Below are 14,731 nucleotides of genomic sequence, written 5' to 3' on the forward strand. Positions count from 1 at the left end.
AAGGTTTCCCTGAGAAACACTGAAGCTAAGTGCACGAACCTGTCCAACTTACAAAAAAAGTTCCAGGTTAAATGGGTGTCCAAGACATGTGGATGTGTAAAATTATAGGATATTCACCGGTTCCAATTAAAAGTGTCCAATATAACGGGGTGTCCAACTTGAGAGGTTTTGCTGTACAAAGTTTGATGTTGGGTGACACTTTCAGTTTTATTTTCTTTATTCAAACCTACCTTTAAACTGACAACTGAATAACGAGACTGGATCCGTTAAGTCATACTCAACAGGGTTCTTTATCTTGAAGTTGTGATCTTCAGCACTAATTTGACAGTCAAGTTTCGTTAGTAATAATAAGGTCAAATAACTTATATAAATATGAAGTTGCGTGACTAAAACAAAATACAGTACCATCCTGGCGATTCCGGTAAACTGAGGACAGAGAGCCCAAAATAAATATTTTTTGAGCGTACGTGCTTACCTGACAAATTGAAAGACGGCAACTGAATATAAGTATATATTGGCGTCAAAGAATGTCACTACTGCTCGTCCTCTATTACTCGAGTGTGATATGAATCTCAGCCATGGTTTCACTAACCACAAGTAAAACTAAATCTTTAATCATCTCCCTCATACCATTCACACATGGATAAATCAGATCCAGAATTCACTTACATGCATGGCAGATCAGAATGGGCTGACCTCAGCACAATGAAGTAGCGCTAGCTAGTCTCATTTGACTTGCAACTCCTCTCATAACTCCAGTGCCATAATCCTTGTGGATTTTAATTTTGCAAATTTTGTGGTTGCTCCGCAACAGCTTGCATTTGCCTCTACCAGTAAAGCCCAGTGAAATTCAAAACAATTCTTTTCTACAATGCACCATTAAATAATCTTCAGTTGTTTTAAACGAAAATCTTCATATCAAATCTAAAACTTCTTGACGATGGTGAAGAGTCAATTGAATAAAAATTTACTTGGATATTATCCATCGTCTAGTAATAAAACGTAAAAAACGTAAAACGACGTTTCGGAGATGGGGCTCTATCTCCGTCTTCAGGTTCCTACTCAGTTGGGCCCACTAGAAAGAGCTAATCCCTATGTCCGGACAAATTAAAAAAGTGAAAGTCCCAGAATAAAAAGGCATAACCACACCATCCATCCATTGGGACGTAAAAGAATAGAATGTAGAAAACAAAATTCATAAACACGAAAAAAGCCACTTCATTCATTCATTCAATTTCACTTTTTTAATTTGTCCGGAGATAGGGATTAGCTCTTTCTAGTGGGCCCAACTGAGTAGGAACCTGAAGACGGAGATAGAGCCCCATCTCCGAAACGTCGTTTTACGTTTTATTACTAGACGATGGATAATATCCAAGTAAATTTTTATTCAATTGAAAATCTTCATAATGTGGAAAATTGAATAACTTTTTTTTCCTTCAACATGCCAAGTATTCTAGACAATTCTATGCCTAATTTTAAAAATATAAAAAATAAATTATTTTCCTAAGTTTATATCTCCAAGAGGAACATTTATTTTCCACCAGTTTTTTCCAAGCTAAGCTGTTGTATAAGAATTTTGGATAGCCCTGCGCTTAATTTCCAAAATTGTGAGAAGTCAAAGTCATTTTTCTGAGCTTCTCTCTCCAAGAGGAACATTTGGGCCTCCTTCTCACATAGACTTTCTTCCCTGGACAAACAATAAAAAACAGCAGTTTATTTTCAAAAAGTTCCCTTACCCTTCAAAAGAAAGGGGAAGCCATTAGCTGTATATTTGCAAATGTGTGCATGCCTGTTTGTATCCATATGAGCACATTTGAAGGAACAGGCCATATGGCCTAAACCCTGAATAGTTCATGATGAGTACATTCTTTTACCGCCACGGTGGTCTAGCGGTTAGAACGCTGGCCTTGTAATCCTGGGGTCTCGGGTTCGATTCCCGGCGGTGCCTGAATTTATAACTTGTGTTGGGCAATGCCGTGGTCTAGGCAACACAGAGTTTTCCTCCGGGGGCTTCCCCGGTTTCTCTGTGGCCTCCCAACAATTACTCCATTCACACACAGAAGAAGGCAATGGCAAACCACTTCTGAATCATCTGCCAAGAACATATATGAACAGGTCCCAGTCCGAGAAAAGGATGGAAGGATCCTGTTCATATGGACCTGTCGTCAGACAGAACACTAAATAAATAATAAATACATTCTTTTGTAGTTTCTTGTAAAGGTAAGAACTTTTTTGGTAAAGTCCTGACAGTACTGTTTGTTATTTTCACAGAAAACCTTTTATATGGAAATCACAGAAATTTTATGGACATTTTGTATTTAAACATCTAGGACTTTTACAAATAAGTGTACTACTACATACCTAGTATATAATGTTTTATTATATATAACTTGTCACTACAGCCTGTTAAGCTTACAGGTTACTGACATAAATACAACAGCATACCAAGAAAAAATTAATAAGGCTTATGTATGCATAACATCTGTTGTTTACCAGTTTCAATAACTAACTAACTATATATATATAGAGTTAATTAGAGCAGAAACATATTTATTACAAATGGGATAATATAAATATTGATAAGAAGTACAACCATTTAAACACTACATGATGTAGATCAGTGGTCCCCAACGTGGTGCCCGCTGGCGCCGGCCAAGGCTTTTTTTTTGGGTGCCCGCGTTGTTACGGAAGGAGGTTATACTGAATAATGAAGGCTGTTCAACCATGAACATTACAAAATCAAAGCACGGACTTACTGACGCCCATCTTGATGATTGTTTGCGAGCAGCAACATCATCCTACACTCCCAAATTTGAAAAACTGGTCGATGAAATGCAGCGCCAAACATCACACTAATTTCCCACTTGAGTAATAATAATTGTACTTATAAAACTACGTATTTTTGTTTGCATGGTTTCTTGTATCATTAAACGTGTTGTTTTGTGTATTATTTGGTGTCCATATCTTATTTGTCCAAAATTAGGCTTTGTTAATTGATTGGTGCCTGCCACAAACTCATAAACTCTCAAATGTGCCCGTAGGTACAGAAAGGTTGGGGACCACTGATGTAGATAGCAGGAGAGGGACCAATGACTTTTTTACTTAAAAATTAAAACTCCCTCTAGTTGGGTCTTATGATTTACGAAATAACTTCTTGTACTTGTCTCTTCGGTTTCAGTCTTAGAACATTCTTCATACATATTAAAGCATGTCTCCATTGATGGTAAACATTTGTCTCTCAGAATGAGAAGAGACTACCTTCTCTCTTTCATATTTATAAAAATGGAGAAAAATGGGGGAAAACAAAATTGGGTAATAGTCAAAATCACACTCCCAACTGCTGTGCAAATCTGATATGTGGTTGAACATTTTATAGTCTTAAAAAGTCCAAAGCATTTTAATGAATTATTTTCATTGGTTCATAAAATGTGTACACAGCAGAACATCACTGAAACACTGATTTTTCCAAAACTAGGACAGTCACTATTAATCTTTTGAACAAGAATAATGTTCCATCTTCGTACAAACTGATGGCATTGTGGAAGTGAAATACAAATGAACAAAGAATGTGCTATACAGTTATTCTCACCTCACAATCAAGGAAATTAATATAAATTTAATGAACTTTCAGATAAAATTTACAAATACTATATCAACTTAACCTAGACATTCTTCTATGAATGAAGTGAGGGGATGCGACTGAATCAGAAACATAACGGAATTTTAGATATGGAAATGGGGAGGCCAGATTCCAGTCAAAATATTTGTCACAGTGAACGTACATTGTATCAACATTAATTTATGAGGGAGCCTGGTCAAAATATTAAAAATACTCAATAAATAGTATTTTTCTGACATGATGCAATATTCCTCAAAATTTTCAATGGTGCAATGAAATACCACGTGTGTGCAAATATAAGCTGCATTATTTTAATAAATTTGCATCCCTTAAAAGCAAGGTGCACCTTATAATCAAAATATTTTTTATTGGCGACAAACAAGGTCTGCATCTCCGTTGATTAGACACAGCTTCTGTGTTCATTGGACATATTTCACTTCTTGCAACAGAAGCACAATTGCCACTAAGCACAACTTTTAACCAACGATAGAGAGGGGCATTATGTGCAGTGTTATCGTCACAAAATCAGAACAACTGAAGTCTTTGTAAGGAACAAAGCATTTACGCCTGACAATTATGTGAGGAAGAATTAATTTTCTTCCTAAAATTCAATTTCAATATATTTATGCACGCAGTTCTTATTTGCACAAATGTTAAGCTACATATTCATATCAAATATGTTATATACCTACGTTAATATAAGTTCAGGAGCACTCAGATATTTGAAGCTATTTTCCACAAATTTTATTTGGCTTATTCAGTGACACATTACATCAGCTGCATAGACGTTATAGCACAAAATGAGTGACTATAAGCAAGGAAGCTTGAAGGGACTGAGGAAAGACATGAAAATCTGTCAGGATAGGTAGTCTCCAAGCTCAAGATTTAATACTGATACAAAGATGAAGCATGATGCTCAGTAAAGGACATTCATGAAAGATTTGAGGTTTTCTCAGCGGTGAGTATGAAGATTTCTGTCTTCTGGGTTGTTGCGCTGTGTAGTCTGGTCGATGTTAACCAACGTTTCAGAGGTCATACTGCCTCCTTCATCAGGGCGATGAATGACGGAGGCAGTATGACCTCTGAAACGTTGGTTAGCATCGACCAGATTACACAGCGCAACCCAGAAGATGGAAATCTTGACATTCACGAACATAAAAGCTTGAAAGGTTTCTCTGAAAAATATGATGAGCTTCTTAAACTTGCAAAATTGTTATTCTCCCCATCAGTATTTGAAAAATAGGTTTTCTTAGTATAAAACAATACAGTGCACTCGTGTAAACCTGAACCCTTGTGTCTGGTGAGGTTCTGCTGTATTTCTTGAATGTTTAGAATTTATAAAGAAGTTGCTATATTTTTGGTACTTTCACTGGAGCACTAATGTCAGAATGCAAGTACTTCGGATATGAAAGCACTTCAGTTGGGAATGTGCCACTACAAACGAACATTCTGCTAATAAATTTGTTACATCAGGAAGTAAACAAGTTAATCAAACCATACATGTTGAATTGTATTATATCATACATCTATAACATCTGTGAATGTCACCATCAGAAATAAATGAACATAAATAAGTTAAGTAAGATTTGAGGTTTATACAGCGGTGAGTTTGAAGATTTCTGTCTTCTGGGTTGTTGCGCTGTGTAGTCTGGTCGATGTTAACCAACGTTTCAGAGGTCATACTGCTTCCGTCATCAGGGCGATGACGGAGGCAACAACCCAGAAGACAGAAATCTTCATAAATAAGTTAATTCGATAAGATACGTATGCTTGTGTATCACAGAAAATTACGCTGAATTTTATGTTAACTGACTTAAAAACTTGCATCATATGTATACAAACACTTAACTGAAGCCATAATATGGTGTTTATTAAGTAGATCGAGTCATGGAATTGTGTTCCGTAAATGTCCACCATACATAAATGATCTAGTGCATGTTTATGGCAAATGAAGTGGCGGCTTTTATTCATCAGCTGCTTATAGCTTCAAGTTTAATGCAGTTCTTAATAAATTACCCTCTTATGCATGTGTGAGAGAAATGTAAGGAGTACGATGTACATACAGATTCAAGGCAATTTTTTTAAGTGTTGTTACATGCTCCTACAGTCGGTCATAAAATTATGATTACGGATCATGAAACCTGCCCTCCATTAACAGATGAGTCTGAAACCTGTGGTTACTGTAGTCAGAAGTACAAAGCTTACACCTAAGCTGTAGCTGCTCTCTTTACTGGGAAAGTAAAATCTATATAATGGAAAGTGAAGTGTAAAATTTATCAGATATTACAGAACTGCAGCTGTGAAATCTAACAACAAAGCACAAAAATATTTTACCAATATTTTCTGTGAAATATACCTTTGATACTAAGAGCATATGTTTGTCTATTGGGATTCTATCACTTCAAAATTCTGTGTACGATCATGTGTCGTGTCGGAATACCTAAAGTTAATTTTATGCTGCATAACAAAAAAAAAAATTGACCAATACAGGATAGCTTTACAGTTTCAACATTACCATTACGTATTTACCTACAACCACCCTTTCATTCTACTTTACTCCTCTATGACACATACTGGACACAGGAAAATATGCATTAAAGAAAGGACTCTTACATCGTAATATATCCTAACCATTCCCTACAGATTGTCTAAAAATTCAAATTTTGGTGTGGCATCCACTGTATGCTTAAATTATTAATATCCATTCAAATGACTCACAAGAACCAATACAACTGAATACATATCTCATTCCTTCCCTTCGCAAGATGCGGTCAGTCCGTAGACAACGTATTATGTAACGTCATCACTGACAGACTTGCCAACATACACAAGTGCCATCTAATTCAGTGCATTGAATTCAAATAAAACATGAACGCTATAAACACCAGCTACTTCAGCTTCACTCCCGTTAATCATTCAAGAACCACGGATTGTCGCTGTTGTTATTGGCAGCGGAACTATCGCAATGCTGAGATGCCGAGTCACTGTCACGCACTTCATCCATGTGTACATCCTCAAACTCCGCTCCAAACACGATGTTGTTTCCTTCATCTAATGTGCGGGCCACGTCTGATCCACGGCTTAGAGGGACTAACTTTGAACTGAAGCTGATTCCTTCTGAAAATGAGTACTCCTTTGTCGTGTTCCTACTGGAAAAAGATACTTCACCTGCAGCAGACAAAGGTGTGTGGCCAGAGAAGTTGGCTTCATATGGATTTGCATCACATGCCAGTAACAACTGCACCAGGTCACAGTCATTAGCTTCTACAGCATGGAAGAGAGGAGTTCGCCCACTCTTGGCATCCTTCAACAAAGTCACGTGGTGATGAATTTCATTACAGTCAAGCAACACCCTCCTTTTATTTCCAACATAAAAGATTCCTGATCAATGTCAATAAATAACCTTGATTATCCACAGGTAAATTAAAGTAAAGTTTGTCCCACTATACGCCATGTAGGCGTTTGGGGGGAGATGAGGTATAGCTCCTACTAATTCTTGACTTCGGCACTAGATGGGGCGAGTGGTCGGCATCACGCCCCGGCCGGCATTATCCCCTCGGGAAAAGACCCCGGTACCCATTGTAGAGGAGGCTGGGTGGGCCCCAGAGCCGGTCTGGACGCAGAGGCTAGAGGAAAAATCCTCTGCCCCTGTCGGGGATCGAACCCCGACCGTCCAGCCCATAGCTAGTCACTATACCGACTGAGCTATCCCGGCTCATGATTATCTACAGGCAATACATGAAAAACATGAACATAAAAACACAATTAAAATACGGTATTCTCCAGATTATCCGTTTGCGGATTACACGACTTTTTATTTCACATATAAGTGTGTGTGGACTAGGCTTTTGACCTCTTTCTGTGCCATACTGTTCACTTCAGAAGGGAGGGGGAGGGGAAATAGTTTTGGGAGGGTGTACAGAAGTCTTCCAGCGGTAATGATGATGATGAAGAGAGGGGATATGCTACATATGCTTGGTACTAGAAAGGGTTACCAACAAGGACCCTTGCATTTTAAATATGTTAAGTGTGCTCCAGGCACAGTCTAAAGAATGCCATGTGGTCATATGAAATGGAAATATGCCCAGAAATCACAAACTGAAACTTGCAAAGTGAAAAAGCTACGATTGGTCAAGTATACCAAACAAAACTGCGTTCTGTCCATCATTACAACCAGAAATAAGCATGGGTAGATCAGTCTACATGCACTCTCCCCCACCCAGAAGTTTCACTTTTCTGAAAGAGGGGATTACGACAGGACAGGAGTCATCAAAGCAGATGCTGGTGATTTATTTTCATAGCCCAGAAGTTTTAAATAAGGAACACATCGCTCAGAGGTCCTCACTTGGATAGGGTACAACATTTTCAACTGTAACAGGAACAAGTCCCCGGGGGAGCATGGCATTTCCCATCTCTCTTACAAGGAGGCACAGAGGTCATCAATGGTCTGGTAATGGAAATATTTAGAGCCTGTATTATGTTTCATTATCCTAGAGGTTAGACCCAAGGCATGTTCAGGTAACACCTTTCAGCCCCATCAGACAACCTTCATTTTGAAAACACTGGATTGATATTGAGGTGAAATCTCGGTAACAATCTAACAGTTTATCGGGTTTGGGTGACGTCCAAATACAGATCTCGGACTCTCCATTTCTCTCTCACCTTTAAGTTCACTTCTGCTCCCCTGCTGATAAGACACTTCGTCTCCTCCACTTTGCCATTCAATACAGATAAGTGCATTGGACTATACCCTGCAATCAAATAGTGAATAGAACTTTCAAAACCAATTTAAACACAAAAAGTCTTGCAACATTCTCCACGAAGCATCAAAAAGGAAAAAAATTACATCACTAATTCATGGTCAATAACTGTGAAAGTTCTCTGATCTTTTCCAATTTTCACCAAAGACCGAAGTTTTAATTTAGCATAACAGTGTGAAGAACATCAGGATTCAAACAATTTTTATCTTGGTACAGTACATTTTAATGGTCAAAAAGAACAGTGAGAAGAAAAGATATTTCTTTGTTCCTTACAGGATTAATATGAAAATTTGTACAAATTTCTTTACATGGAAAGTTCATCGCGATTCATCGCCCTGATGAAGGAGGCAATATGACCTCTGAAACGTTGGTAAACATCTACCAGACTACACAGCGCAACAACACAGAAGACAGAAATCTTCATCGCCCTGATGACGGAGGCAGTATGACCTCTGAAACGTTGGTAAACATCGACCAGACTACACAGCGCAACAACCCAGAAGACAGAAATCTTCATACTCATCGCCCTGATGACGGAGGCAGTATGACCTCTGAAACGTTGGTAAACATCGACCAGACTACAAAGCGCAACAACCCAGAAGACAGAAATCTTCATACTCTGATGACGGAGGCAGTATGACCTCTGAAACATTGGTAAACATCGACCAGACTACACAGCACAACAACCCAGAAGACAGAAATCTTCATACTCTGATGACGGAGGCAGTATGACCTCTGAAACGTTGGTAAACATCGACCAGACTACACAGCGCAACAACCCAGAAGACAGAAGTCTTCATACTCTGATGACGGAGGCAGTATGACCTCTGAAACGTTCGTTAACATCGACCAGACTACACAGCGCAACAACCCAGAAGACAGAAATATTCATACTCTGATGACGGAGGCAGTATGACCTCTGAAACGTTGGTTAACATCTACCAGACTACACAGCGCAACAACCCAGAAGACAGAAATCTTCATACTCATCGCCCTGATGATGGAGGCAGTATGACCTCTGAAACGTTCATTAACCTCTACCAGACTACAGAGCGCAACAACCCAGAAGACAGAAGTCTTCATACTCATCGTTCTGATGATGGAGGCAGTATGACCTCTGAAACGTTGGTTAACATCGACCAGACTACACAGCGCAACAACCCAGAAGACAGAAATATTCATACTCTGATGACGGAGGCAGTATGACCTCTGAAACGTTGGTAAACATCGACCAGACTACACAGCGCAACAACCCAGAAGACAGAAATCTTCATACTCATCGCCCTGATGACGGAGGCAGTATGACCTCTGAAACGTTGGTAAACATCGACCAGACTACACAGCGCAACAACCCAGAAGACAGAAATCTTCATACTCATCGCCCTGATGATGGAGGCAGTATGACCTCTGAAACGTTGGTTAACATCGACCAGACTACACAGCGCAACAACCCAGAAGACAGAAATCTTCATACTCATCGCCCTGATGACGGAGGCAGTATGACCTCTGAAACGTTGGTAAACATCGACCAGACTACACAGCGCAACAACCCAGAAGACAGAAATCTTCATACTCATCGCCCTGATGATGGAGGCAGTATGACCTCTGAAACGTTGGTTAACATCGACCAGACTACACAGCGCAACAACCCAGAAGACAGAAATCTTCTACTTCTCTTTCAACGTAAAGTTTGGGAATTACTTGATTTCTAATTCTCACGAAAGAGCAGGGACAGGATATATGATAAAAAATAGCCAAGAGGAATAAGTATAAAAGATAAATTAATAGAAACACGGAGAAAATTACGTAGCGAGAAACCAAACTTTATCATCTACAGTAACATACAAAGAGTTGCGCAGAACACAAAACGTGCACATGTAAAACAAAGAATGGATACAACAAATGTGCACAAAAACCTCAGCAGGAAGTGTCTGCTTTAAGTACCTAGTTGTGGGCGACAGAATATTAAAACAAATGTCGGAGAAACAGTTTCCGAAGATTTTCGGCAAATTGAACTGGCACGATTTTTGTGATCCGCGACACAAAACCTGATTCCATTCCACAATCTTCTCAATGTGAGGGTACAGAATCAGAGCAAGGTAAATTCTAAGGAACAACAAGAAAGAAAGAAAGAAAGAAAGAAAGAAGTAAAGAACTACCTTCCACACTACTTGATCCAAATAATAGACACACCCAAAAATCAGCAACGCACTTACCTTCATCATTGAAGTCATTGAGGGGTAAAGACTTTGTATTATTGGTATTCAGAATTACTTTCACGCATTCTAAATTTCCATGCAACACTGCTAAATGAAGAGCAGTGTTGCCATTATTATCTTTTACAGACGGTTGTGCACCAAAATACAGCAACATCTGGGAGATTTCGGCATTACCATTCAGGACCGCTAGCTGGAGCGGAGTCTGCGCAAAGAAGAAACAAAGGCAACGATTTGAGACATATTGACACAATATTTTATATTATTATTAATATTTATTACTTTTCTTCTTTCTCGCACCATCTCACTGTTTAAAGTCCACTGTCCTCATACGTCATAAGCGATTCAACAATTCTAAAAAAATCCTGGCTTCGGCACGAGGTTTCTCCATAGGCCAGACTCTAAACTTGAGGGAAGTATCAGATTCCATCAATATTTGGTCAACAACTCTTTATGGACGGGCACCCACAAAACAAAAAGACTCTCATATGAGAAAATCTTATCCTAATATTTGGGAAAACTAAACGTACAATAAGATAGTATAATTGCGTCATATTGTGAATCAAATATTAAATTAATTATTCGGTTTTTGTCCGTCTAATCACAATTATATTTAAAATTTTACAAATAAGATAATTAAAATATAATTTTATGTTCCACATCGAATAATCGATTTACATTTGTAACATTTTTTTCAACATGTTTCGGTTTCATCGAACCATCTTCAGGTGTAAAATTATATCAACAAACTTAAAACTCAATTACAATCTCTGTTGTGTAGCTTTTTGGTGATATTTTCTGGTGATGTTCATATCACGATTATTTTCATATATCCGACCAGGCATGGTTCAATACTGATCAATTTTACACCTGAAGATGGTTCGATGAAACCGAAACATGTTGTAAAAATGTTCCAAATGTAAATCGATTATTCGATGTGGAACATAAAATTATATTTTAATTATCTTATTTGTAAATTTTAAATATAATTGTGATTAGACGGACAAAAACCGAATAATTAATTTAAACGTACAATTAAAAACAGCATACATTGTCCATCTTTCCAAAAAAAAAAACTGCCATATTTACCAACGTAATTCTCGCATATACTTGCGATCGAAAACTGGAGTGTACTATCCTGTCACACGCCGTTTTAAATCGACGATCTTCGTATCTTTCATGTAGGCGTCAACTCCCGTCCACCTTTTACCGTCCATTGCGTGTTTAGTTAGTAAGCAATGCCCTCGAACCGCTTGCTAAATGACACAAGGAGATGTGAAAGTGTCGTTAACCATTCAGGAAAGACTCCCAAATGAATTTTCATCTCCTTAAGGAATCTATTTGTGTCATCCCCCTAAATGCCGGCGAAATCTATCCCACACAGACAGACGCTGAAGCAGTGTGCCAGGTAGTTGACCAAATTCTCAGACCACAGTCTCATCCGTCCAAGCCTTGTACACGCACGTGCTAACCCCAGCTCACTTTAAATTGTGATGAGCTGTTTCTATCTGAACTTACGGGCCAGCCTGACATCAATAAATCTCAACTACGAGTGCATAATCGACATACGAATGGAGTATCGTGAATCGTTTCCAGACTAAAAAGAAATGATTGCAATATTCCAGATTTGTTCCTCTTAATTACAGTGTAAAATCGGGGCGAGGGCGAGAATTACGCTAGTAAATACTGTATATATTGATCCACATTTGTATTCATATATGGTTTTTCCTCCCCAATCTCCATGCTTTCAGCATGTACATACCTAAGAAATGATCACTTCAAAAATGTCTTTATCACGGGTCCAACCAAGTAACATTATTATTTCAGGACAAAATATCGAAAACCTATCTGAACTACCTATTAATTAAATAGTTCTATAAACACATGATCAAATAATCTTTACATTCGTTCATCTTAAAGTTAATCCCCACATCACCAAATCTTTACTCTGTCAAAATTCTGCCTTTCAAAAATTAATTCTCAGATCCCTGACATTCACGTGGTCTCCGAACTCTTAGATCCCAATAGACACGTGCTCATGCGCACACATCTACTTACGAAAAGCACAGGATCTGCAAGATTTCAGATAACACACACCCAAACCTTCAAAGAATTTATTCAAAACACATAGAAGAAGTCACACATACCTCTTTATCATAGTTGTATATATCCAGTTTGGATTTACGAGCACAGAGAACCACACACTGTCGTTTTACTAAGGTTATGTTTTCATTTATCACAGCTTTATGCAGAGGGCTGTAACATAACAAAATTCACATTACAACAGGCTTTTGAAAAGTAATCTTAATAATAATCCGTGGCGTAACAGCTCCAGAGAGCCACAGCCGACTAGCTTGACTGCTGGCCTCACGTTCACATGCCTACGCACAGGTGAACGATCATAGTGACGTATGGTCAGCACGACGAACCAACCAGCCATTGCAAATTTTCACGACCGGATCCCCAATTTTTTCACGATGTTGGGTTGGCAACGGTCCCATACACAAAAACTAAGGCAGCTGAATGATACTGTACGCCAACCTGTGGCTTCATTTTGTTAGGTTAACTTTGTTTGCAGGGACCAGAAATATATACTACACTTTAAGCAAACATCAATAAAAAATCTACAAATACTCACATATTTCCATTCTCGTCCGGAATGCTACAACGCACCCAGTCTTCATAAGCTCGATGCATAAGTCCTTTGGTTATCTTTGCTGAAGTCTGTTGCGTGTTTGTATTTATGGGTATAGTGAACAAATCTGAGCATGGAAAGAACACCATGGGGGCACTTCCTTTTCCATTATCAACAACTCCCCTCCTCAAAATCTGTTTTGGTTTTGACTTTCTTGTCTGTAAAGCTATATTATGCTGAACTATAATGTCGTACACAGACTTTGCATCTTTTTCAGTGTTGACAACTTGAGGGCATTTCACTCGTTTATTTGAACCTTCAAGATTAATTATTCCACTTACAGAAATATTTGTATTTCCAAGAGACAAAGGATCACGTAATGTTTCTGCTTTATAATTTTCAACAACTGAACGTGAATTTAAATCAATTACATTTATCTTTTTATGTCGTGAAGATTTCTTAAATTCCACATTTGGCACATCGATCCCGGAGTCAACTGACACTGTATCTGAAGACATCTGTTTGGAACACGTACTGGAAGGGAAAGAACCATCCGAGTCAGTCTGGGACTTCAACATAACGTCCAACCTAACTCTTTTTTTGACTGGTTCATCTGATACGGTCACATTATTCAGCGAAACATTCTTTTCGGTACCTCTATCACCAAGTTCACTTGTCCGTGCCACAAATTTCTTACCACTGTGTGATAACGTCATTTTTGGAAGTGTGCCCGAATTCAACAAAAACCCTGATGGCTTCTGCATCACAGGCGTTACTTTTGAACTGACCATTTTGTCTGGTTCCTCTGAAAGAAAGACAAGACTGATAAAGACATAATTACACTACAGTTTCTGCAACACTACACTACGAACAAACAGTCTGAAAAACTTATGAAAAACAATTAGTCAAAATGTCGATATCTGCCTTCTTCCCGGTTGTGATGCTGAATAGTTAACAATGTTTTTGAGGAATGTATCTCCTCCATATTCAGAGTTGTGATGCCCTGTAATATTGTAGGTGATCCAGAACATTTCTGAGAACATACCATCTCCATCGTCTGCATTAGGCAAAGAAATTCCTCCGACACACTGGTAATAATCTTCAAGACTACCCAAATTAGTAGGAAAGTGTATCGATTATTGTGCTTTGGAAAGTATTCAATAAACAATAATAGAATTTGAACTTTTAATCGCACATTACAGCAAGTCTTGATCACATCCTCCATACTTCAAATTGAGCTAAATCTAGCCTTTTGTTTTCCAAGTGCAGTTATCAGGAAATTTAAATATGCCACTAGAAAATATAAAAGAATTCAAATAAAAATAGTATTGATGATAATTCACCACTCCGAGTTGCTTGTGACTGAGAGAAAACCTCCCGAGAACCTATCATCTAGCCTCTGCATCAGAGAGTCATTAACCCTTTGAAGCCGAAGCTCGTCTGAATATTATTTATGAATTCAGTCCGTACCGCGAAGAAAACACTACACCTCACCATTACG

The 14,731-nt window shown here is 38.4% G+C and overlaps 1 protein-coding gene across 4 annotated transcripts in view; it reads right to left on the reverse strand.

Annotated features, from left to right (window-relative positions):
* Positions 1-2,358: 2,358 nt before the first annotated feature.
* The window catches only part of LOC110828964 (uncharacterized), a 112,887-nt gene continuing 100,514 nt past the window's right edge, over positions 2,359-14,731 (reverse strand). For all 4 annotated transcript variants that reach the window (XM_022062198.2, XM_022062203.2, XM_022062200.2 and 1 more), the window contains 5 exons: positions 13,234-14,035; positions 12,743-12,851; positions 10,596-10,800; positions 8,282-8,370; positions 2,359-6,923 (listed from right to left, as the gene is read on the reverse strand). In XM_022062198.2, coding sequence (XP_021917890.2) covers positions 6,528-6,923; positions 8,282-8,370; positions 10,596-10,800; positions 12,743-12,851; positions 13,234-14,035 — 1,601 coding nt within the window. In that variant the 3' untranslated portion in view covers positions 2,359-6,527. The remainder of the gene's footprint in view (positions 6,924-8,281; positions 8,371-10,595; positions 10,801-12,742; positions 12,852-13,233; positions 14,036-14,731) is intronic.

The sequence above is a fragment of the Zootermopsis nevadensis genome, unplaced genomic scaffold (genome assembly GCF_977971745.1).
Source record: "Zootermopsis nevadensis isolate Lab colony 2312 unplaced genomic scaffold, Znev_1.0 Znev_ptg000030l, whole genome shotgun sequence".
Classification (NCBI taxonomy): Eukaryota; Metazoa; Arthropoda; class Insecta; order Blattodea; family Termopsidae; genus Zootermopsis; species Zootermopsis nevadensis.